This window comes from Callospermophilus lateralis, chromosome 4 (genome assembly GCF_048772815.1).
Source record: "Callospermophilus lateralis isolate mCalLat2 chromosome 4, mCalLat2.hap1, whole genome shotgun sequence".
NCBI lineage: Eukaryota > Metazoa > Chordata > Mammalia > Rodentia > Sciuridae > Callospermophilus > Callospermophilus lateralis.
The window spans coordinates 87146007-87173443 of NC_135308.1; the positions used below are offsets into that span (position 1 = coordinate 87146007).

The 27437-nt window shown below is 35.0% G+C and overlaps 1 protein-coding gene across 2 annotated transcripts in view; it reads left to right on the forward strand.

The window, feature by feature from the left end:
* Positions 1-27437, forward strand: part of Aebp2 (AE binding protein 2) — an 81553-nt gene that overhangs the window by 29773 nt on the left and 24343 nt on the right. For both annotated transcript variants that reach the window (XM_076854164.1, XM_076854165.2), the window contains exons 3-4: positions 2178-2285; positions 26626-26812. In XM_076854164.1, coding sequence (XP_076710279.1) covers positions 2178-2285; positions 26626-26812 — 295 coding nt within the window. The remainder of the gene's footprint in view (positions 1-2177; positions 2286-26625; positions 26813-27437) is intronic.

Below are 27437 nucleotides of genomic sequence, written 5' to 3' on the forward strand. Positions count from 1 at the left end.
TAGATTGTTGATCTTTTTTTTTCCTAGGGGTGTGTGAGTGTGTGTGTGTGTGTGTGTGTGTGTGTGTGTGTGTGTGTGTGTGTTTCGCCAAGGATTGAAGCCAAGGCCTTGCACATGCTAGGCGAGTGCTCTGTCACTGAGCTAGAACCTCAGTTCTTAAAGCATGTTTCTTCAGTTCCATCTACATCTTTGATATGTTCTGTATGTATTATGCTGAGGTATTCAAAGTGTTACTCTTTTTATAATGGTTCTTACCTTAGGAAAAAAACGGACTAAAAGTGGTTATTTGAAGGTAATGGTTGAAGTAGTTGTGTGGCAGTTTACAATGTTGAATTTGATGAAGTACCATCAATTAGTAAATTAATACCTCAGTAATAGGAAGATAATAAAGATTAGAATTTTAGAGTTGTTACTTTTCACATCCAGTCATACGCAGTTGATTAAACCTAAGAATGTAGGTCTGTTAAAGAAAAGCTAATGTCCAGTTGGGAATGGTGGTACACACCTCTAATCCCATGTTTCAGGAGGCTGAGACAAGAGGACAAGAGGATCACAAGTTCAAGCTAGCCTAGAGCCTAGGCAATTTAGTGGGACCCTGTCTTAAAAAGAAAAGTACTTGGAATGTAGCCCACTGGTAGAGCACCCCTGTATTCAGTCATGAGTGTGGGGCACAGGAGCTGAAAAGAAAAGCGCATGTCTACCCAAGTGGTGGCCTGTAATCCCAGCTACTCAGGAAGCTGAGGCAGGAGATTGGCAAGTTTGAGGCCCAGCCTCATTAGTTTAGCAAGATCTTGTCTCAAAGTAAAAATTGAAAGGGGCTGGAAGGTAGCTTAGTGGTAAAGTGCTCCTGGGTTCAATCCTTAGTACAAAAAAGGGTGTGGCAAGGAGGATTTAGCTCAGTTTGGAGTACCCTGGATTTAATCCCTAGTACCCTCAATCCCCTTCATAATTAAGATTTTTGGAAATAGTTTTTTTTGTTGTTGTTGTTGTTTTTGCTGACACTGGGGATTGAATCCAGGGTACTCTACTGATTTATACCTTCAATCCTTTTAATTTTGAGACAGAATCTTGATAAATTGCCCAGACTGGTCTTGAATTTATAATACTCCTGCCTTAGCCTCTGGTATAGCTGGACTTAAAAGTATGTGCCATCTTGCCTGGCTTTGGAAATAATTCATTAATTTTTAAAATTTTATTATTTTTAACACTGAGGATTGAACTTAGGGGTGCTTTACCACTGAGCTACATTCCCAATCCCCAGCCCTTTCTATTTTTTACTTTGAGACAGGGTCTTTGCTAAATTTGTGAGACCTATGAATTTGTGATATTTCTACTTCAGTCCCCCTAAGTCACTGCAAAATTACAGGTTTGGGCTACTGGGCTTGACTGGAATTAAATTTTTATAGATAGAACGGTATAGGAATAAATAATGTTACCATGCATGTGAGAATAAGAATTCATGAATAGAAAAACTATAATTTGATTTTTTTTTTTTTTTTTTTTTGGTACCAGGAAGTGAATCCAGGGACACTTAACCACTGAGTCACATTACCAGCGTCTTATTTTTTATTTTGTGAGAGGGTCTCACTAAGTTGCTTAGATCCTCACTAACGTTCAAAGGCTGGCTTTAAACTTGAAATATCCTACCTCTGACTCCAAACTCCTGGGATTACAGGCATGTGCCACCATACCTGTTGATAATTTGATATAAAAAGTCATTCTTTGAAGTTGAAAACATCAGTTTCTTGAATAATATATACTATATTAAACATTTATTGATATCTTAATTTTTACTATTTGTGCCTTTATATTTTCCTGATCCTTAAAATTAAAAATTAATGCTTGTTCTCTTATGTAGTAGCTAAAAAATATTAATAATGGCATATTGTCTTCTTATAGATATATTGTCTATATTTTATATATTTTCTTATGAATGGTATTTTGCAATTGGTGTTTCAGTTCTTTATTGAGTGAGCAGGTTTAGGGGAGTAGGATTAAAATAGTGCCTGTATATGGAAAATTCATAAAGTTAGTTATATGAATAATTTTGATTGTTGTATAATTAAATGGCTTTTTCTTTTCAATTGAAGACTTACATTGTGTTCATTGCATTAACAAGGAATTGAACTGTTTGTTGAGATAAGTGATGAAAATTATTATGGCTCTTCTTTTAACAGGTGTTTGTTTGCTTATGGAAAGGTTGTAAAGTATATAACACTCCATCAACCAGTCAGAGTTGGTTACAGAGGCATATGCTGACACACAGTGGAGACAAACCTTTCAAGGTATGTATGTGAGGGTTTTTTCCTTTTGTTTGTTAAACTTCTACTTAAGATATTTCTCTCTCTCTCTCTCTCTCTCTCTCTCTCTCTCTCTCTCTATTGGGATTGAACCCAGAACCTCCAGCATGCTAGGCAAGCATTTTGTCATTAAAATAACACCCCCATCCCTGCTGACATGTTTCTTACTGGATATACTTTTGTCTTTCTAAAATTTTTTAAAAGAACTATTTGTTTTAATATTCATATAGGTGCATAGGTTTGGAAAGTAGATGTAGATAATTTAATCCAAAATATTTAGTTTGAAGAACAGAAAAAAAGTTACTATTAGGTGCGGGTCTTAAAAACAACTTGTGGATAGACTGATTATTATTTTTTTTTTTTAAAGAGAGAGTGAGAGAGAAGAGAGTGAGAGAGAGAGAGAATTTCAATATTTATTTATTTATTTATTTGTTTTGTTATCGGTGGACACAACATCTTTGTTTTGTATGTGGTGCTGAGGATCGAACCCGGGCCGCACGCATGCTAGGCAAGCGCGCTACCGCTTGAGCCACATCCTCAGCCCTAGACTGATTATTTTAAACTTTATCTATCACTTGGCTGTGGTTGATACCTTGTGGTCTGATTGTTTTCTCAGTGTTAGAGGTTTCAACATTATTAGCAAATAACATTGACTATTGTATGAAGTAAAGAAATTGTAGATCTTTAAGATATTCCTTTCAGTTTTGAGATCACACTACTGAGCTTAATTATAGATCAGTTTGTCCAAATAGATGTGTCTGGGAAATTTTTTACAAAGAGAAAACATTGCCAGGCATGGTGATGCATACCTGTAATCCCAGCAACTTGAGGCGGAGGCAGGATGATTGCAATTTGGAGCCAGCCCAGGCAACTTAGTGAGATCCTCCACAATTTAACAAAACTCTGTCTCAAAATAGGAAATGAAAAAGAACTGAGGATACAGCTCAGTGGTAAAGTATCCTTGGGTATACTCCCTAGAACCCCCCCCCCCCCCCAAAAAAAAGGCTTTTTGGAAAAAATTGTTTTTCCATTTTATCTTCATTAAAAAATTAGACCTAATATTTTGGAAATAGACAAAATATTTGGAAAGCATATAACAGAGATTAAAAGTTTGTGTTTAAAGAGATTTAATAATTACTAAATCCATAATTTCTACTGGAATGTAAATACTGTGCCAGAAATTTCCCTTGGGTTTCATTAGAGAATGAGGTAATTCCTATGAAGTTGCTTTAAAAGATCACTTAATGTTTTTTGAAAAGGCAGTAATTAATAAGTTTAAAAAAATCAAAAAAAATTTACAACAGGTGTGGTGGCACGTGCATATAGCGCAGCTGTTCCAGGGAGTGAGGCAGGAGGATTGCTGAAAACCAGAAATTTGACACCTGGTCTCTTAAGTAAATGTTTTTTTTCTTTTAGATTTAGAAATCTTTTTTTTTTTTTTTTTTTTAAATTCTCATATCCTTTATCCCCTACATATATAACTACTTTTAGTAGTCTTGTGAACTCTTCTAGTGTTATTCTACAAAACTACAACATAAATATGTAGTTTCATTCTCCTTCCTTTACACAAATCTGGTAAGCATTATTTGTACCTTTTTTCTTTAATTATGTCTTTGGATCAGTATATATAGATACTTTTCAAAGATTAGAGTACAGAAATTTCTGCCATTGTTAACATCTTACATTGTGTGAATGTGTACCTTAGTTTTTGAATAGACTTAATCTTGGATCTGTCCACACAAATTCAGAATATTTTTAATTTTCTTTTAGCAGCTTCAAAATATTATATTGTATGGTTGTAAGTTTATTTAACCAAATTTCCATAGATACTTGGGTTGCTTTTAGTCTTACTATTAAAAATGGTGAACATATATAAAAATTTTTGTATATGTATAATTAAACATTTAGGAGAAATTCCTAAAAAAATGAGTTGAGTAAGCATTGGTGATTTTTATAAATATTCCAGATTGCCTTCTCTGTAGGTTGTACCCTCTCCATTAGCAGTGGTAGAGCATTTGCCTTTTCTAAAGCCTTGCTAAGAGGGTGCTCTTAACCTTTTGGATTTTGTCAAACTAATAGGTGGAAAATTATATCTTTATGTAGTTGCAGTACTGGGGACTAAACCCTAGGGCTTTGCACATGGTAGACAAGTGGTCTACCATTGAGCTGCATTCCCAGTCTCAGTCCTGTAACGTTAATACCCTAATCTTCTGTAGTCATACTATAGATCTTGGTCCTGACGTTTATTAGAAATTCTACCTGGAACTGCATTCCTAACTTCCTGTCTAATATGTGGTTGGGTAATTCTGTGTTACTTGGTAAGCGTTTGTTGTGCAGTGTATATTCAATAAATACGAGATTATTGTTGTTAAGAGTAAAAAAAAAAGATATTTTCTCACTTATATTTCCATATATTTTTAAGGTGTCCGTTCTATAGGTGGTTGATTATGATATGTAGGTTAATTTTAAACCTTGTACAAATGAGTATTTTTCTAAATTCTCTTCTTAGAAGCTGTAGGAAAATTTTGATTGGAGAGGGGAAAGAAGCTTTTGTTAAACAAAAAAGAATTGAAGGCATATGGTTTAGTAACATTATTCTGTGAATCAAGAGAAATAATTTAAAAAAAAATCTTTGATTAACATTTATTGTACATATTAGTGGAATTCAGTGATTTCAGTGCATGCATATATTGAGAATGCATCCTGATCAAATCTAGCCCTCTTCAGTACCCTTCATAACAATCATTTAAATAAAAAAAAAAAAGAATTTCATGGATGTGTAAAAGTTAATAACACTCCTTCTGCTAGGCATTATGGAAGTAAGATGAATAAGAAAACAGGCCTCTACTATTCAGGGAACTTTTTTTTTTTTAGAGTTATATAGATTTAAATAAATGTAAATAATGAAATGTTTCAGATTTTTAATAGTGACTTATGAAATGTTCTTTGGGAACATGCATGGATTCTGAATCAGTTAAATTAACAGGGGCTGGGAAAGGTAGTAAAAGGTGAGTGGAAGTTGACTACAGAAAGAAGGCAATGAGGTGATATTTGAGGTGACTATCTTTGTTTATTTTGGGTGTAGTATACAGTGTCTAAAGTGTACTTAACATGTTTAGCAACTAATGATTTGTTTCATATGTTTAACACCCTAATGGGTATTCTCAGTAAACAAGTTTTCCTAATGTCTCTTTCTCGTCTGTCCTTCTGTCCTCCATCTCTTCTCCCAGTCTGTATTCTGATTTCTGTCATCCTGTCTTGATTGTATGAACTCTTGTGTCATTTTTCACTTACTAAATTATTTGATTGATCCAAATTGTTGTATGTGTCATTTAAAAAAATAAATTTCATAGTGCAGATAAACCAGTTTATTCTCTTGCTGATGTTAATCAAGCTGCCCTGTAGACATTTAGGCATTTCTCTACATATCTTATTTTTTCAGTGCTGGAGATTGAATCCATGGCTTCATGCATGCTAGGCAAGCACTCTACCACTGAACCACATCCCAGCCCTCTACTTGTCTTCTCATTGCGTACACACACTCATTCCTCTTGGCTGTGTAGTATTTTAGTACACTCAGCACTTTTAATTTTGGCCATCATGGTTCATGAGTAATAGCATTTCATTGTTGGCTTTAGTTTTTATTTCTCTTGTTGATAATGCTGTTGAGTACATTTACATGTGCTATGTCTGTCTGAATATCATATTTTGGGTGAAGGTTATATTCATGTCTTGTCTATTTTATTATTGGGTGGTTTGTTTTTTTATTATTCAGTTATAGAAATTATTCATATGTTTGGAAAAGAAACCCTTTGTCTGACATGGGTATTGCTGATATCTTCTCCTAGTCTGTCTTGGTTTTCATTTTTCCCTTTATATTTTGGTACTGGGGATTGAACCCAGGGGCACTCTACTTCTTTTTATTTTGAGGCAGGTTCTAGCCTAACTTACTTGGCTAACCTCAAACTTTTGATCCTCCTGCCTTAGTCTCTCAAGTAGCTGGGATTACAAGGTGTGCACCACTGCACCTAGTCCCCTTTCCCTTTTTTAATGGAGTCTTGTGTCTCATGCTATGAAGGATACTTTAGGTATATATTGAAAACGTGTATGTACATAACAAAGCAAAAAAAGAATAAACTATTTAGGGGGTATCATGCAGTTTTATATATGTGATACTTGGTGGCAATTTGAAATATTTTAAAAACTAGAATTTGTTACTATGGAGCTTGAACTATGATAAATTAAGTTGGTTGCAGAAAGTTTCTTGTTGATTATTCTAGTATTTGTTGTGCACTGAGTGAGGTTAAATGGGTGGCAGAAATAATCATTACAGCCAGGGCTTGAATGATAGATACTACCTGGTGCTTTGCACTTTGCATAGATATCTTATTGCATTATATATTTTACAGTAGTTTTTAAATTATTGTTGTTCTCCTTTTAAGGATGAGGAAACAGACAAAAAGAGGTTAAATATTTTCTGTCATTGGCAATCAGTGACAGATTCGGGATTTTAGAGGTTGTGAGTCTCTGTTCTTAACCAATTATACTACAATTCTTCTTAGTTATAATGCAGAATAGCTCCTGTTCAATATTTATATACCTATTCTGTCCTTAGATTACTATCTGTTATTATCTCCTAATATCTTTTAGACTGGCACACATGTCTGTAATCCTATCGACTTGGGAAGCAAAGGCAGGAGGATTGCAAGCCTGAGCAATTTTATCAAGACCCCTTTCTCAAAAGAGAAAGGTTGGGGATGTAACTCAGTAGTAAAATGCTTGCTTAGCATGCAACAGGCTGCTCTGGGTTCAATCTCCAGTAGTTTCAAAAAATGGGCTTTTCTTGGTGCTTTTTTGGGGGGAGGGGGCGCTTGAGGACTTATTTTATGCATATCTTAGGAAATCAGTGGTCTTTTTGTTGTTGTGTACCTTGTGAAATAATTGATTTTAAAAAAAATCTCACTGAGGAATCTTTTTTTTTTTTTTTTTTTGATACCGGGGATTGAACTGGGGGAACTCAACCAAGCCACATTCCCAGCCCTATTTTGTATTTTATTTAGTGACAGGGTCTCACCGAGTTGCTTAGCTCCTCAGTGTTGCTAAGGGTGGCTTTGAACCAATGATCCTCCTACCTTAGCCTCTTGTGCCACTGGGATTACAGGCATATGCCCCTGGCTTGCTGAGGAATTCTTAAACATGTGTATGGACTTTACTGAAAACATTTCAAGTTGGTAATTCTTTAGTCACTTTTTAAATTGCTTTTGTGGTGCTAAGGATCAAAATCATGGCCTTGTACCCTAGGTAGCACTCTATCATTTGAACTACAACCTCAACCTGTCAATTTTTTTTTTAATTTTTAATTTTTTTTTAGTCATTGATAGACCTTTATTTTATTTATTTATTTGTGGTGCTGAGAACCAAACCCAGTGCCTCACACATGCCAGGCAAGTGTGCTACCGCTGAGCCCTAGCCCCATCCCCCTGTTAATTCTTTAAAATAAAACCTGAGAAAGGGAAAGAAAGTACTAATAGCACTCAACCTTGACTGGCTTTGACAGACATATGGAGTTCACACCAACTGGAACCTTTCCCCTCCCCTCCCCTTGACACTGGAGATTGAACGAAAGGGTGCTTAACTGCTGAGCTGTATCCCCAGCCCTTTCTTTTTATTTTGAGATAGGGTCTCACTAAGTTGCTTATGGGCTCCCTAAGTTGTTGACACTGGCTATAAACTTAAGATACTCTTGCCTCAGCCTCCCAAGTCTTTGGAATTACAGGCATGCATTATTGTGCAGGAAAGCAACAAAGTTTTTTCCCCCCTCCGTCCTTCCCTTCCTGTCGTACTAGGGACTGAATGCAGACATGCTTTATCACTGCTCTACATCCCCAGCCCTTTTTATTTTTTATTTTGAGACAGGGTCTCACTAAATTGCTTGGGGCCTTGCTAAATTGCTGAGGCTGGCCTTAAACTTGCAATCTCTTGCCTCAATCTCCCAAGTCTCTGGGATAATGAGCATGTGCCACTGCATCTGGCAACAAAGCTTTTCTTAATTTTTTTTTAAAAGAGAGAGAATTTTTTAATATTTATTTTTCAGTTTTCGGTGGACACAACATCTTTATTTTATTCTTATGTGGTGCTGAAAATCAAACCCAGTGCCCCGTGCATGCCAGGCGAGCGCGTTACTGCTTGAGCCACATTCCTAGCCCCAGCTTTTCTTAATTCTTGATAGTCTCTGTTTTTCTTTCACATGTCATGTGGAATTACGTGTGTTATGAAAGTAATACTTCCTGCTATTAAAATTGATATTAAAAAGCATAAATAATAAATATAATTAATCTTTCATATATAGAAAGCCATGGTTTATTCTTCAACATGTCTGTTGTTGATGTGTTTGTCAATAAGTGAAGTCATTTTTTTTTTTTTAATGGGGTCATTTTATACATGCATAGTCTACTTTTTTGGTCTTTACAGGGCATCATTTTATGTTAGTAAACTTATTTAACTAATATTTTAAGATTGTGTAATATTCTCATGTGAGGATTTATCCTATTTAACTAGTCCTTTTTTGGGTATTTTTAATTTTTTTCCCCCCAATGTAAAGAGCCATGTAACTTGGGGTGGTAGAGCATACCTGTAATACCAGTGATTTGGGAGTCTGAGGCAGGAGGATGGCAAGTTCAAGGCCAGCCTGGGAACTTAGGAAGACTTTGTCTCAAAATAAAAAGGGCTGGGGAAGTAGTTCAGTAGTAGAGTACTCCTGGGTTCAATACCCAGTATCATAAAAACTCAAAACAATGTAGTCAATGAATACATTTTTATAAACTGATCTTGAGAATTAACATAAATTTCTAGAATGCATTTTGCTAGGCCAAAGTTTGTGTGCATTTTTTTCGCATAAGCTTGCTTTTGATAACTATTGCTAAATTCTTCCTTCAGTTTATACTTTAACCTGAAGGGTTTAATTTAGTGCCTATTTCTTAACCTTGCTGAAGCTGTTGGTATTACTGGTATTTTAAAATAAATATCTTTGCAGTTCTATTAGGCATTTTGTATTACTGTCAAGATTTGAATATGTTTATATCTTTTGACCTTTTTTCCCCTTCTAAATTTCTTATTCATGTACTTTGCTCTTTTATTTCATTAAGATAGTCTTTTTTTTTTTTTTTTAAATATATTTAGTTGTAGTTGGACACACTATCTTTATTTTATTTATTTATTTTTATGTGGCGCTGAGCATCCAACCCAGCACCTTGCATGTGCTGAACCACAACCCCAGTCCCTAAGAGTCTTGGTAGATTGGGGTACAACTCAGTGGTGGAGTGCTTACCTGGCAATTGCAGTGTTTTATTCAGCTTTTTTTTTTTTTTTTTTTTCTGCTGTGACGAAATGAACAATTTTAGAGGAGGAAGTTTATTTGGGGGCTTATGGTTTTAGAGGTCTAAGTTCATAGATAGCTGACTCCTTTTCTTGGAGCCTGAAATGAGACAGAACATCATGGTGGAAGAGTATGGTAGAGGAAAGTAGCTCAGGACATTATCAGGAAGCAGAGAGACTTCACTTGCCAGATATAAAATATATACTCCATGGGGTTGGGGTTGTGGCTCAGTGGTACAGCTCTTGCCCAGCATGTGAGGCACTGGGTTCTATCCTCAACACTACATTAAAACAAATAAAAATAATAGCAGATGGAGTAAAAATATTAAAAAACGGTCTACTCCAAAAGCATGTTCCCAATGACCTACCTCCTCTAGCCTCATCAAATCTGCCTTTAGTTACCACTCAGTTAATGCCTGTTTGGGGCTTGGTGCAGTGATTGGGTTAAGGCTCTCACAACCCAATCATTTCACCTTGAAGCCTTCTTGTATTGTCTCACACATGAGCTTTTTGGGGGACACGTTACATCTAAACCACAATAGCCAGGCCCTTAGTTTTTTTCCCATAAACTATCCAACTAGTGAGTTTGTTCCCGAAACTACCCTATTTCTTAACCTTGCTGAAGCTGAACAAACTCGGCTTCAGCAAAGTTAAGAAATAGGCACTAAATTAAATCCTTCATGTTAAAGTATAAACTGAAGGAGGAATTTAGCAATAGTTATCAAAAGCAAGCTTATGTGAAAATCTCCCTATATTACCTAGACTGGCCTTGAAGTCCTGGACTTAAGCCATTCCCTTTCCTCAGTTTTCTGAGAAGCAGACTGTAGGTACACATTACCACATCTGGTAGCTTTGACTTTTTTTCCATTAGACTTTCTCCCCTCATTCTAATTTTTAAATATAGTTTTAATGTAAAATGATAATTAGGAAAATATATTGCTTTAATATAATATAAATATTTAGTTTTATATTTAAGACAGTACAGTATAGCGTGTGAAGCCTCACACATGCTAGGCAAGAACTCTGCCACCTAATGACACGCACAATTTTAGTTTTAGGATGGAAATCATCTGGAACTCATTCATTTTTATGAAATAGGGGGAGAAAAAGCATCGTTTTTGCTCATTTTGCAATTGTTCCTGAATTTTTTTATGCTGCTTTCCCATGTAGAACTCTCAACTTCTCTGAACCCAGATTTACCAGATAGTGTTTTGCCGCTGTTCTGTGATTTGGAGTCCAGTGTGCCACACCTAACCCTTTTTCCACATTGCTGAGGATCAAACCCAGGACTTTGACATGCTAGACAAGTGTTCTACTACTGAGCCAGATCACAACCCTCCTCCCCGCCGTAACTTCTTTTTCCATATTGGGGATTGAACTCATAACCTCATGCATGCCAGAACAAGTACTGTTGCTGAGCTACATCCCCTGTCCCACAGTGCTTTTATCTACATATCTGCCTGCCACTGAATATCCCTTCCATTTATTAACCTCTTAACCTATTTTGTCATCTGTTTTCTCTGATTTTCTGTCTCTCTGCCCTTTTCCCCTTCCTGTATTCTCTCATATAGGTACAGTCAGACCAGTTCAGTCTTTTGGGGGAACTATTTGAGAGGAGCAGTATCCTGTCCCTTTTTCTCTAAATATGTTAGTATGTTTCCTAACAGTGACTTTCATGCATTATATAACCTTAGTACAGTTATCAAAATCCAAAAATTTAACATTGATATTAGTTAGCTATTCTAATTTTAATAATTTCCCCAGTAATGTCCTTAATAATATATTTTTTCTTAATTTAGGATCCAGTGCATGTTCATGCATTGCATCTCGTTATTGTTGTTGTTTCTTTGTGCTGGGAATTGAGCCTAGGGCCCCACCCACATTTAGTCTACCATGAAACTATGATGCAATCCTGCATTTAGTTTTCATGGCTCTTAAAAAAAAAGAATAAATATATATTTTTAGTTGCAGATGGACACAATACATTTATTTTTTTAAATTTTATTTTTATGTGGTGCAGAGGATTGAACCCAGTGGCCTCTCACATGCCAAGCAAGCACTCTAGCTCTGAGCAACAACCCTGGTCCTTTTATGCTTCTTTAATCTTAAAGTTGCCTCAGTCTTTACTTATCTTCATGGCACTACCATTTTTGATGAATTTAAGCCATTTATTTGTATTATCTCTCAGTTTTGAGTTGTTTGGTGTTTTGGTAATGACTCGATTTGGATTTTAGTTTATGTGTTTTTTTGAAAAAACAAAATTCTCACTGAATCATATCAAGATGACAGTTTGTGCCATCACAGATGAAGTTATCTACCATTATTTACCTACCATTATTTATACATTGTAAAGTTGTTAATTTGTGTCTTTGTAATTTATAGTTTTATGGAGAGAGAATTTGAGTTTCTGTAACTCTTACTTCCCATCAAAACTAGTTTTTGTATCCATTGACAATTGCCTGAATCAATTACTGTGAGAATTACAAAACAAGTATTTTTCTAACTTCTGAATTTATTAGTTGTTTGCTCTACTTGCAGAATGAGACTTTTGGGGGCGGGTAGACATTGGGGTTTGAAATCAGGGCTATGCAAGATAGGCAGGTGCTCAACTACTGGGATATTTTCCCAGCCCAGAACCAGACTTGTTGCCTGCCTGCCTGCCTGCCTGCCTTTTTTGCCTCCATCTGTCTACAGAATGAACTCATCTATTCTTATTTTATTCTTTGGGTTATAATAGATGATTTGTTATTTTGGTTGTCCTCTAACAGATAACTGTCTGTCTGTGAATGTATGTATGTATGTATTTTTCTGGTGCTGGGACTTGAACCCAGACAAGCACTGTACCACCAAGCAACATCCCTAGCCCTCATATTTTTATATATTGAATTTGTCTCTCCTTGCACATGTGGCTTCTGGAACAACTGTCCTTTAAGATTTAAGTGGGTAAGAGTCTCCATTGGTGATTGACTAATATCAAAAACTAATTGACTTGATATTGGAAGTAAATTTAAATCATGCATGTGTCATTTAGATTTAAATCTGATTTTAAGACCCCTAAACGTATTTGTCTTATGACTGATGTAGAAGGTTTATTTCACTTCAAATAATTGGGTGTGTAAGGTCATTATGAAATTTAAGTTTTGAAAAGTACTCTTAAAATGTAAATATAGTATCTTTGCCAAGGGTTTTAAGTATTTCTGGTAAAGTGTCAAGAGAATTCTTAGATAAAATTGATGCCCACCCCTCTTTTGTTCACTACATATGTACATACCTCTACTTTTTAAATGTACATTTAGAGTTTATGTTGCCATTTTGTTAAGTGCAGTGAAAATATTAATTATTAAAGGGTCAGAAAACTTGACAAATGTTTACAGTACTAGGATTTTGACTTTCTTTATTCTCTCTTAGTCATTTTCTTTCTTTCTTTCTTTCTTACTTTCTTACTTTCTTACTTTCTTACCAGGGATTGAATCCAAGGGCACTTGACAACTGAGCCACATCCTCAGCTCCCCCTCCCTGCCCTTTTTTTTTTTTTTTGGTTCTAGGGATTTAACCCAGGGCCTCATGTTTTCCAGGCAACCACTCTATCACTGAGCCACATCCCCGGTCCATCTTCAGCCCTTTTTATTTTATTTTGAGACAGGATCTCACTAAGTTGCCTAGGTCTTTGCTGAGTTGCTAAGGCTAGCTTTGAACTTGCAATTCTTCTGCCTTAGCCTTCTTTGCTGCTGGTATTTCAAATGTGTGCCATTGTGCCCAGCAGGGATCTTGTTTTTATTAACTTACATGTCAGCACTCTCCTTTTTCCATCCCTCTTCCCTCACTCCTAAATTTAGGCTACTTCTTTCTAGTCTGCTTTGCTGGCCTCTGTTCTGTCAAGCTTCTAGGTATTAGAGGGTGTTCTCTTAAACTTTTGAACCCTGGTCTTATCCAATCCTTTGATTTTAATGCTATATTTAATATATATTAATATAATGCTAATTTTAATATATATTCTGATTATTCTATAAGGTTTATCTCTAACTAGACTTAACTTTCTGTTTTGAATTACTGAATAGAAAATTCAGCTTGGATGTCTAATAGAGCATTTCAAATTTGTTCAAAATCTTGAGGTTTTCCATTACAAACATGTTTGTTCTCTAGACTCAGTAAATGGTAAAAATCCTCCATCCAGTTAATACCGTAGTTTTAAAAGTAACAGAATCCCCGTTAGTAGCTGGTGTGGAAGGATTGGGAGATAACCTCCTTCTTCTCAACACCTTCACTCCAGATACTAGTGGATTTTGTCACTTTGATCTTTAGTACATTTTAAACATGACTACTGCTTTTCAGTGTACTTTAGTTCATTTTTTTGAGTTTAATTAGTTATTCTATTTTACATGGGCTTGGAAACGCCAACTCACTACAAATTAAAATTCAAATCTCATTTGTGTACACACAATAATGGAACATATTTTTTGCATATTGTGTGGTATTTCAGGACAGGTATAATATCATTATCTAGGAGTTTTTTCTTTTCTTTTTTTTTTTTTTTTTTAATATACTGAGAATTGACCCCAAAGGCATGTTACCAGAGCAACATTTTAAGATAAGAGTTTCACTAAGTTGTTTAGGGCTTTGCTAAGTTGCTGAGGCTGGCCTTGAACTTGAGATCCTTCTGCCTCAGCTTCTGGAGCCACTGGGATTATAGGTGTACAATATTGTTCCCAGGTCTGGCAATTTTTAAATATACTAAAATTATCTCTGGGTACAGTTGCATACCTGTAATTTCTGCGACTGGGGAGGCTGAGGCAGGAGTATCACAAGTTTAAGGCTACACTGGGTAACTTAGAGAGACCTGTCTCATAATTTAAAACAAGGTGGAGAGTTAACTCACTGGTTGACTATTTGCTTAGCATGCATTAAGCCCTGGGTTCAATTCCGAGTACTTGGGAAATTTTTATCCTTTCTTTGGGGATTATTCAAAACACTCTCTTTTAGCTATTTTTAAATATACAATTTGTTGTCAACTATATAATTACCTACTGTGATAGGGTAACATTAGAATTTATTTCTCCTATCCAACTATACTCCTGTACCTGTTAACCATGTTCTTTCCATCTCTACACCATTTTCAGACTTTGGTAACCACTGTTCTATACTACATTTTTGTGAAATCAACGTTTTTAGTTTGTATAAATGACATCATGCAGTATTTGTCTTTCTTTGTCGCCTTTTACTTAATATGTCCTCCAGTTCTATCCATATTGCTGCAGATGATGTGATGCCCCTTTTTTTGTGGCAAGTAATATTCTGTTGTGTGTGTACAGCATATTTTCTTCATCTATTTATCCATTGTTGAACAACTAGGTTAATTCCATGTTTTGGCTATTGGGAATGGTACTGTAATGAACATAGAAACACGTATTTCTTAAACATGGTGATTTCCTTTCCTTTTGGAAAGGAAAAGGGATTGCTTCATCTGTTTTTCTGTTTCTAGCTTTTTGAGAAATCTCTATTGGTACATATGGCTATTCTGGTTTACATTCCCACTAATAGGAAATGAACCACCACCCCCTGCTCTTTTTTTTTCGTACTAACTAAAGATTAAACTCAAGCGTGCTTTCTTAATGAGCTACCTCCCCAGCCCTTTTTATTTTTGAGACAAGATCTTGCTAAATTGCTAAGGCTGGCGTTGAGCTTGAGGTCCTCTTGCCTCAGCCTCCCAAGTAGCTAGGATTACAGGTATAAACGGTAGGCTGATTTCCCTTTCTGCTGCATCTTTGTCAGCATTTGTCTTTTTTATTTTATTTTATAATTTTTGGGGGTCTTTTTTATAATAGCCCTTTTAGTTGGTGAGATTTTTTTTTTTTCTTTCCCCAGAGCTTGGGATGGAAATAGGGCCCTGTGCTTACTAGGCAGATCTACGTCCCCAGCCCCTCATTGTGGTTTCGATTTTCATTTTCCTGATGATTAGTGATGTTGAACATTTTTCCATATAAGTGTTGGCCATTTGTTTATCTTCTTTTGAGAAATGTGTTTTCAGTTCATTTGCATGTTTTTAATTGGATTTTTTTTTTTTTTTTGCCTTTGGGTTGCTGAGTTCCATATATTTTCTGGCCTTTTTTTTTTTTTTTTAAGTTGTTGATAGACCTTTATTTTATTTATTTATTTTTATGTGGTGCTGAGGATCGAACCTAGTGCCTCACACATGCTAGGCAAGTGCTCTACCACTGAGCCCACATCCCTAGCTCCTATATTCTGGGTATTAATCTCTTATTGGAGTTTGCAAACAATTGCTTATTTCCTGTAGGTTGTCTCTTCACTGTTGATTGTTTCTTTTGTTTTTCAGAAACTTTTAGTTTGATATAATTCCATTTGTCTGTTTTTGTTTTTGTTGCCTGTATTTTTGGGGTTATAGCCAAAAAAAATGTTTGCCTAGAACAATGTCCTGAATCATCTGTCTTATGTTTTCTTCTATTAATGTCATAGTTTTGGGTCTCACTTGATCTACTTTGATTTGATTTTTGTCTTAGTTGTTCCAACTCAAGTTAATTTTTGTGTATGATAAGAGGTAGGGTTGTAATTATTCAGAACATGCATATCCAGTCTTACCTGCATTTTATTGAAGAGACTATTTTTTCATACATCTTGGTTCCTTTGTTGAAAATCAGGTGGTTGAAATAAATATATGAGTTTATTTCTGGGTTTTCTAGTCTGTTCCATTGGTCTGTATGTAATATGCTTATGCTACTACCATGCATGTTTTTAAGTCAGATATTGTAATGGTTTCAGCTTTTGTTCTTTTTGCTCAGATTACTTGGCTAGCAGGGTGGTAGAGCATGTCTGTAATTCCAGCTATTTAGGAGACTGAAACAGGAAGTTTGCAAGTATGAGGCTAGCCTGGGTAATTCAGCAAGACCCTGTCTCAGAATAAAAAATAAAAAAAGTATAGCTCAGTGATAGAGAGCTTGCCTAGCATATGTGAAGCCCTGTGTTCAGTACCATAACAACAACAGAATTGCTGTAACCATTTAGGGTATTTTGTGATTATATATGAACTTTAGGAGTGTTTTTTCTATTTTTGAGGAAAGTAGCATTGTTATTTTGATAGGGATTGTATTGAATCTGTAGATCACTTTGGGCAGTATGGACATTTAAATATTTTTCTTTCCAGATTGACTATTTTGAGAGCTTCATAATCTAAAAAGGATTCTTAAAATAGACTACCTAACAGTCATGTCTTATCAAAAACATTGAGTAGCTGAGCATGTTGTTGTATGCCTGTAATTCTAGCTTCTTGGAAGGTTGACACAGGAGAATCTTGCAAGTTCAGGGCTAGCTTGGGAAGTTTAGTGAGACTCTGCTTCAAAATAAAAAATACAGATCTATTAATGTGGCAGAGTGGCAAAGTGCCCCTTGGTTCAATTCACAGGACCAAAATGCAGGAAGTATTTCATATTAAACATGTACATTTTATAATTCATTGTAATAGTACCCTATTCCTCCCTCGCTTCCTCCTTTCTTTTCTTTCTTCCTTCTTCCCCCTTTTCTCTACCCCTCCCCCTTTTCTTTCCTTCCCCCTCCCTCCATCCCCGTTTCCCTCACTTTCCTTTTTTCAGGTACTAGGAATCAAACCTAGGGTATCATGCATGGTAAGCAGGCAGTCTTCCACTGAGCTTTATTTTCCATTTTTATTTTTTTCAGTGTTGAGTATTGAACTTGGGGCCTTATACATGCTAGGCATTGCACTACTGCAGAGGTACAGCCTACCCCCATTAATTGCGTTTATTATTTAATTTTTATTCATTATTATTTTTTGCAGTGGTGGGTTTTGAACTCAATTCCTTGTGCATGCTGGGCAAACACCCTACCACTGAGCCATACTCCCCAGCCCTAATGATAGTATTTCTTTTTTAATTGGTACATCATAATTATACAATAGTGGGATTCATTGTACCATATTTGTACATGCACATAATAGTTTGATTCTTTTTCTGTGTTCATCCATCTCCTGATCCACCTACTGAGCTCTGCTGATCACTCTTCTATTATTGTTATTTTAATTAGTACATTATAATATTTTGTATATATACAGGATCCATTATGGTATATTTGAACATGGACATAGCATAATTTGATAAATTTTATTCTCCAGTATTTCCCTGTGCCTTCCCTTTCTCTACAATTCCTCCTCCTCTACTCTGCTTCTGTTTTCCTCCCCTTTGTTTTTTTCATATTCCTTTTTTAACCTCCCTTTCTCTGGCTTCCTCATTGAGAGAAAATATATGACCTTTGACTTTCTGAGTCTGGCTGATTTTACTTATTTAGCATGATGTTCTCCAAGTACATTGATTTACCTGCAAATGGCAAAATTTTATATTTTTTATGGCTGAGTAAAACTTCATTGTTTGTATACACCACATTTTTTTTATCTGTTCATCTGTTGATGGATACCTAGGCTGATTTCATAACTTAGCTTTGGGAATTGTGCTGCTATAAACATTGGCATGCATATAGCACTATAGTATGCTTATTTTAGATTTCTGGGATAAATACCGTGGACTTGGATAGCCGGGTCATATGGTGGTTCTATTCCTAGTCTGTTAGGAATCTCCATAATGCTTTCCAGAATGGTTCTACTCATTTGCCTTCCCACCAACAATTTATAAGTATACCTTTTCTGCCACATCCTTGTCAGCAATTGTTATTTGTATTCTTGATGATTGAGATTCTAACTGGAATGAGATGAAATCTCTGTGTAGTTTCTATTTGCATTTCCCTGATTACCAAAGATATTGAATATTTTTTCATGTTGACCATTTGTATTTCTTCTTTTGAGAAATACTATTTAGATCTTTTACCCATTTATTGATTGTGTTATTAGAATTTTTGGTGTTAGTAGTGTTTCAAAAAGGAAAAGATGTTGTGTTTGTTTATGCATGTGTGTGTGCAATTATTATTGCTGTTATTAGTGTTGGATTGAATGCAGGGTCCTTTTTTAAAATATATTTTTTAGTTCCAGATGGACACCAATACCTTTATTTTATTTATTTTTATGTGGTGCTAAGGATCAAATCCCGTGCTTCATGCTAGGCAAGCAGTCTCCCCCTGAGCTACAACCTCATCCCTGAATGCAGGGTCTTGTGTGTGTATAATCATTAATCTCTGTCTCTTTAGTTCTTATTTCAAAGTTTTATTAGTTTGGTTATGTGAATTATGGCTATACTGTTAAACTGCAACAAATCATCAAAGTATAGGACACTGAGTAGGGCAATGTGTTTCTTGGCTGATGTTTGTATAAAACTTCACCTGTGCATCTGTTTATTCTTATAATCTATGAGCATGGGATATCTTTACAGTTTTTTGGTGTGCTCCTTCATTTTTTTTTTCCGTGTCATAGTTTTCATTATGGAGGTCTTTTACTTCTTTGATTAAATTTATTCCTAGGTATCTAATTTTTTCATAGCTACTGTAACTAAAATTGCTTTCTTAATTTCCTGTTTGAGCCAGTTAAGTATTGAAATATGGAAATGCTTCTAGCTTTTGTATGTTGGTCTTATATCCTACAACTTAATTCATTTAATTCATTTGTCAGTTTTAATAGTTCTGTTGTTTTTGCTGTTGAGTTTTTAGGTTTTTGAAGAGGCATTGTTTTAACTTCTCTTTTCCAATTTGAATGCTCTATATTTCCTTTTCTTGTCTAATTGCTCTGGCTAGGAAAATCCAAATTTCTTTCCATTATGTATGATTCATAAATGATCTTCTTATTTAATATTTACCTGCTTCTCTAGTCTTAGTCCCTCATTATCCCCTCATAGAAAATTGTGTTCTAGCCATACCACATTATTTATAGTTTTCATATGAACCATATTTTATTGTCATTTTGCTTTTATAGGCTGTGCTTTATACCTGTTTTAAAAACTTTATTTCAGACTAATTTTTTTATTAATTTTTTTTTTGTTGTTGTTGTAGATGGACACAGTACCTTTATTTTATTTATTTTTATGTGGTGCTGAGGATTGAACCCAGTGCTCACATGTGCTGGGGAAATGCTCTGCCACTGAGCCACAACCCCAGCCCCAGACCAATATTTTTATTCATAGAAAAGTTGCAAACAAGATCGCAAGTTCAGAGCCAGTCACAGCAACTTAATGAGGCCCTAAGCAACTTAGGGAGACACTGTCTCAAAGGAAAAAATAAAAGGGCTGGGAATGTGGCTCAGTGGTTAAGCGCCCATGAGTTCAATTCCTGGTACCCCCCCAAAAAAGAAAAGTTGTAAAGATAGAATTCCTGTGTACTTATCACATTTGTTTCCTGTAATGTTATCTTGTAATGCTATAGTATATTTGTCTAAAACCAACATTTCTACCTGGAGTATTTATTTTCCTTCAGATTTACCTGCTAATAATACCACATCTTTTGAATCCATTACTTCCTGCTCTGTGTTCCAGTATCCCATAGTAAAACATCATAGCACTTTCAGGAATATAATTTTGAATAAAACAGTGTTCATAATAACAAAAATGGTCTTAGTATTACTTTGTTTGAATAAATTTTTGAAAAAAGTCCAGTAATTTCATGTTCCAAATTTTAAAACAGTTGCTTGACCTCTGTGGTAACAACATATGTAGGATGTTTTGATGGATTTAGGAGACAAAACATTTAAAATAGTGAATGTCTAACAACCACTTTTTTTCTTAATGGTTGAAACAGGTTGCTTTTTCATTAGAACACCAGCTGTTGTAGCTTGAATTATGGGCATTTTTATATGTGTGAAAGAAAATGTAAGATGGATATTTGAACACTAAAACTATATTCACTATCATGAAATGGTTATATAAAGCAGAGTGAAGCTACTGAGGTCATTTGAAGCTACAGATTTGTCACTCTCCTCACATCTTCGAGGATATACGCTAATAAGTAGAATGTTGATAGATGACACCTAAAATTATTTTCTTTTTTAGGAAAGGAGTTTGTATTTAAATTTCATTATATATTTTAAATTTTATAAAAGCAGTTTTTCTTTCATTTTAAATTATACTTTTCTGCTTTCTTCTTTAGATTTGTGATTGATCAAAATCAAAGAAAAAATAATTCTCTATTAGCATTTTAAACACGGATTCCATTTTCAGAGTGTCAAATCATTGTTCATTAAAATATACCCTTGAGATTTACTCTTCTAGTTCTAGATGCTATCAGGGCCTGTTCTTTGTAGTGCAGGACAAAATGACTGTATAAGCTTTCTGGGATGCTACACAGATAATTGTGGGTAAAGCCACCATCTCTGAATTAAAATATAGGGCTTGAATCTGAACCTTTACTGTCTTCTCTTCCTTAACCTGTAGGCAAGTAATTGTTCTAATATTTGAAATGTGGAGTTTTTCAGTAGGTTTGTTGAGTTATACCAGTACTGAACTGAAACCAAGGACAAAAACTTTTTTTTTTAATGGTGTATTCCCAGAATTATTAGATTCAGCAGACAGATATTTGTTTTATTTATTTTTCCAATACTTAGGATTGAATGAAGTAGTGGTGCTCTACTACTTGCCTGTACCCCTAGCTCTTTTTATTTTATTTTGATAATAGGTCAAGCTAAAGTTGCTGAACCTGGCCTCAAATTTATAATCATCCTGCCTCAGCCTCCCAGTCACTAGAATTATAGGCATGTGCCATCATGCCAATGTATGATTTTAGAGTAGAAGATACGTTAGAGATGGTATCTTCTAAACTTCCGAAGTAAGGAAAAAAAAATCATTGCTTGGCTTATTCTATGGTAATATTGCCTAATAGAAATATATATAATATATTTATATATAAAATATATTTATATATAAAATATATTTCCAGTGTCACTGGAAATAGTTTAAAGAGAAAAGTGAAATTGGGTATAATGGCATAAACCTGTCAAATGCCAGAAAATTGGGAGCCTGAGGCAGGAGCATCACTAGTTTGAGGCTGGACTGGGCAGCCTCAAAATAAGAATTTGAAAAAGGGCTTGATGTGTATGTTGGTGGTAGAGCACTTGACTGTCATGCTGAGGACCTAGGTACCCCCCCACCCCCCCACAAAAAAAGCAAAAGTAAATTTAAATGTCTTTGACTTAAACACAATATTTCAGAATGTTATCCATATGCAAACATTAATGAAATGTTCTTTTTGAGAGGGATACTAACACTTCCAAATCTGGTGTGTATTCTACACTTACAGCACTTTTCAAATAAGACTAGCCACAGGGTGATTTGGTGGCACACACCTGTAGTCACAGCTACCTGGGAGGCTGAAGCACATTACAAGCTCAGGAATTTGAGGCCAGCCTGGGCAACATATTGAGAAAGAGACCCCATTTTATTTTAAGGGGGGGAGGGTACTTTTTAAATGCTCGGTAAGTATATGCCAATCATGGTTAAATGAACAGTAGGGAATTAATTCATTTGGGCCATTTATACTTAAAACTTTGTCAATTCAAATGTTAAACAGTTTAACTTTCTTTGAATTTCACATTATTTCCAATTGAAGTATACAAACCCAAGTTGTTCCAAATAGACTTAAAATTTTACAGTAACTAAATTAAAAATCAGATTTTAAGTTAAAAACTTAATTGGTCATAGCTAAGCTCTGTGGAGCGCACTTGAAATCTCAGCCACTCGGGAGTCTGAGGTAGGAGGATCTCAAGTTGAGACCACTTTATATGGGCAACTTTAACAAGACCTTGTCTCAGAAAAATAGGCTATGGATACTATTCAGTGTTAGAACACCCCAGGGTCAATCTTTGGTATTACATTAAAAAAAGAGAGAAATCTTTCCCAAAATACAGTTCAGAATCATGAGATACCATCTCATACTCACTAAAACACTGTTATTCAAAAAAAGGTAAAATAACAAGTGTTGCCAAGGATGTGGAATTAGTAGTTATACCACGTTTTGAGGACTCTAAATATTCTACTGAAGTGTACAGTTTAAAATGGCACACTTTAAAATTGTTATTTAAAATTCAAATTTAAATGTATGTTTAAATTTAACTTTACATAATGTTATTCCAAATGTAACATTAGTATTAAAATAAAGTTATAATTAAATTTAAGTAATATAATTTTTAATTATTAAATATTTATGGTATTGGGATTGAACCAGGGCCTCTTGCTTGGTAGACAAGTGGTCTACCATTAAGCCACATTCCCATGCATGTAATTTAAAATATATTATTATTTTTGTTTATTTTATTATTATTATTTTTGTAGTGTTGGGTTTTGAACCTAAGGCCCTGTGCATCCTACAGGAAGTGTTCTAACTAAACTAAAATCCACATCCAACTTAAAATTTAAAGTCATATGTTGCTTAAATTTTAAATATGCACTTTAAAATTGTATACTTTGAGATAGTATACTTCATTTATTAAAAAGAAGATTAAATAGATAAAAATGTTTTGTGTGTGTAGGAGTGAAGGATTCAAATGCCCATATCACCCTTTATGCATAGATCCTTGTTGAGATGACTTTTTTGTTTAAGAACTAAGTTGCCAGGGTTCTGGATCCCCTCTTTTTCTGTCCCTCAAATACAGCAAAGTCTTTTCTTGTTTTTTAATTTTTTAATTATTTTTTTTAATTTGCAATTTCTTCTTCTTCTGCTGCTGCTGCTGCTTCTTTTTTTTTTAGTTGGTGGTGGTCCTTAATTATTTATTTATTTACATATGGTGTTAAGAATCGAACCCAGTACCTCACATGCTAGGCAAGCGCTCTGCTCTGAACCACAACCCCAGCCCTATAAGCAAGGTCTTTTTAATTTTTTTTTTTTGTAGTTGTGTATGAACAGAATGCCTTTGTTTGTTTATTTTTATGTGGTGTTGCGGATCAAACCCAGTGCCTCTCACATGGGAGGCAAGCACTCTGCCACTGAGCTGCAGCACCTGCCCAAATAAGGTCTTTGAACAGTGTTAGTACCTGAACTGTTTTACTTGGCTAAGCCTGGGGGGGCGGGGTTGACCATTTGGGTAAGGCAATAGGATAGGTAATGGATAAAATAATTGGTAAGATGGGGAAGTCCATCTTATCAATTATCTTGTCAGTTTTTTTCTTTAATTATTTGTGCTTTTGATAATATATCCAAAATTTTTCTACAAGACTGAGTTACCTAGATTTTCTCCTGTTTTCTTTTAGATAGTCATGATTTTTATATTTTACATTAGGTCTGTGGTCCATTTTGATTTATTTATTTGTTTATTTTTTAGTTGTAGATGGACCCAATACCTTTATTTATTTTTATGTGTTGCCAGGGATGGAACCCAGTGCCTCACGCATGCTAGGCAAGTGCTCTACCACTGAGCCACAACCCTGGCACCATTTTAATATTTGTTAAAGGTGTAAGGTCTGTGTTTAGTTGTTTTTGTTTTCTTTTTATATTAAACAAATATTCCAATGTTTCTTCCCCCTCCCCTCATCAAGTACAGGGGATTGATCCCAGAACTTTATGTATGGTAGGCAAGCTCTCTGTAACTGAGTTATATCTCTAGCCCTTTATAAAATTTTGTTTTGAGGTGGGATCTTGTTAATTTTTCTAAGGCTTGCCTTGAGTTTGGGGCTCTCCTGCCTCAGCCTCCTGAGAATTGTGTAACCATTGCTAGGTTCTTGTGCTATGTTTGGAAGGACATGTTTCGAAAAGACTATTTTTCTCCATTAATTGGCTTTAGGGAATTTGTGACAAAGAATTTCTCCTTCATCAGAAATCAGTTGACATATTGTGTGGGTCTATTGTGGATATTCCTAATGTTGTATTTATCTGTATTTCTGTCCTTTTCCTAATACCATATCACAATGATTACTGTGTCTGTGTAGTAAATAATGAGATTTGGTAGTGTGAGTCTTTCAAGCTTGGTATTTTTCAATATGATGATGATAATTATTAATCTTCTACAGAATAATTAAAAACTAAATGCTATATAAATTTTACCTCAACAAATTAGTTGTAATGAAATAAATTTTAAAATTTACAATAGCTATTTTGACTAGTGGCTCCTGTAGTGAACAGTGTAGTTCTATGAATATGTTTGGTGAATTCTTAAAAGTCTAAGAAGGCAATAACCAATAGGTCCTAAACTTCTCATGGTTAGAATACATAGCTGAACATTTTTGATGAAGGTTATTTGAAGACCACACCAATGATGGTGTGTTTTTCTTTTTATTAGGGTTTACCTATAAATGGATAAGATTTTTAACAGTAATATGGAGTGCTATTAAAAGTTCCCCAAAACGTCAAAATAGATGGAATAATTATCGGCACTGTATAAGGAGCTTGTTGTGAAATGTTTAAACCCACATTGATTTTTATCACAATCTGTAAGCACATTGCTATTCATATCTTTGATGTATTTAGAAATGTTTGATTCACAAGATCCTTCTAGAAATCGTCACTCATAAGTGTGCATTTATGTCTTCAAATGCGTAGAAGGTTATGTGTTGGGATAAGCAGATAGACAGTGAATGTGTAAGGATAGGCTCAAAGGAGTATCAGCACTTGTTTACTTTAGGCAGATTTAGGGAATTTGTGACAAAGTTAGAATTTCTACTGGAGGATTGTGTTGAATTTTTTGGTAATTTAAACTGATAGAGGGTACCTGAATCAAAAGAAAGAACCTGAAGGCATGTGGGTTTGGTGTTGAACCTTAAAAATATATGTGCTTGGTGTTTGTTTGATTTTCAAGTCAGAAACTAAATAAACTGAACACCATTTTATTAATAGAAAAGTTGTTATCAATCCAGCTGTGGTTTTTTTGTTTGTTTTTGTTTTGATACTGGGGATTGAATCCAGGGGTGCTTTACTACTGAGCTTATACTACCAGCCCCTTTTGTTTTTTATTTTGAGATAGGGTCTTTGCTTAGGGCCTTGCTAAGTTGCAAAGGTTGTCCTGGAGTTTGTGATCCTCAGCCTCCTCTGAGTTGCTGGGATTATGGGTGTGTGCCACCATGCCTGGTATCAGTTGTGGATTTTGCTGCTTGAGAATCATTTTGGAAAACGATTTGATTATGGAGAACCATTTGTTATAAGAGACATGCAAAAATTATATTCCAAGATCTAACTAGAGTAATTTAGCTGATTTGTATATTGTAATTCTGATGATATCTGAACCTTCTAATTTGTTCCTAGAATGGTAGATTTGCCAGGTTACTTGGATAGTTGTCCTTTCCATTGAAATCTTGCAAGTAGAGAAGGCTGGAGAAGCATTATTTAATGGAACTTATAAAGGCCCACAAAAGACCAACACTGAGCAAATTTATAAGAAAATCATTATTTTTGGAGTACTGGGTATTGAAGCCTAAGGCCTTGTATATGCTAGGCATGTACTCTACCACTGAGCTACATCACCAGTCATTGTCTCAAATTCTATTTTGAGACAGGGTCTCAATATACTGCTAGGCTGTCCTCAAACTTGCAATCCTCTTGCCTCAGCCTTTCAAGTAAATGCCCAGCTATAAGAAAATTCTTTAAAGATCAATAAATTTCTCTTCTACCTGTAACAACACTATAGAACATTAGGGAAGCTGGTGAAGCTTTTGAAGTAGCATTTATCTTAAGGTAAGAAATTTTAAAAATTTAGGAATCCCAGTAATTTTTTGTTGGGATAAATAACTTCCTGCTCCTGTTATAAAAGTGATTAATTCAAAATCAGGTATTTCTGGGAAGAACATGCTACCATTTTTTGTCTTGCATGTAGTGGAAAGAGTAGTAGGACTGGTGAGTCATGAAGCTTGAGTTGTATTTTCCACTTGCGCCACTGACAAACATTGTTATCTTTAATAGCTTTGTTTTATGTATAAAATGAACTTCTTTTATAAAAGAAGTCTCTCATGTATCTTTTCTAGAATTATTTCCATTGCACTGATTTATTTCTGAAAATACTAAGTATTAACTAGCTAGGTTAATTCTCATCACTTAAACAGTATCCCTGATGTTCTTTTTCTCTTTTATTTTTATTTAGTGTGTTGTTGGTGGCTGCAATGCCAGCTTTGCTTCTCAGGGAGGGCTAGCTCGCCACGTACCCACACACTTCAGTCAGCAGAACTCCTCAAAAGTTTCTAGCCAGCCAAAGGCCAAAGAAGAATCTCCTTCTAAGGCTGGAATGAACAAAAGGAGAAAATTAAAGAACAAAAGACGACGCTCATTACGTAAGTGTTTCACTTGAGAATCTGTGTATATTAGAAGATTCTGTTTATATCTCTATCATTCAAGCAAATTCGATTTTTACCTTTCTTCAACTTGGCTTATCTGTTTCTATTAAAAGTAATATACAGGAAGGATACCTATTTGTCAGTGTGAGAATTCAGTGACACATGTGCAGTAGCCATAGAATTATATATGACCTTAGAATATGCAATGTATAGAATTAGATTTTGAGGGCTACTTTGCTTCTGTTATAGTTGAAGAAAATTTAGAACATGGCATGTTGGTATTTCTAAAAAGAAACATTTTAGGAAATTTGAAAAATGGTGAAGGTGAAAGTCAAGTAAAATTTAAGTAATACATCAATTCCCAAGTGTAGTATGTGTGAAAGCAAAAGAATTGAATATACTCTACGAGTCTGTACCTACAGTCCATTGTAATATGTATGTACTATGGTTATGTGCTTAATTACTAGGTAATAAGATACTTCCTTCATGTTTAGGATAGAAAATAATTAGATGATAAGGCTTGCAAGTGTTGGGGCAAGAATTGATTGCAACCCCAGAGTCTAGCACCATTCTTAGCTCTTTGTATCAGCTGTAGCTGGCTAGCCAATCTATCACGAAGAAA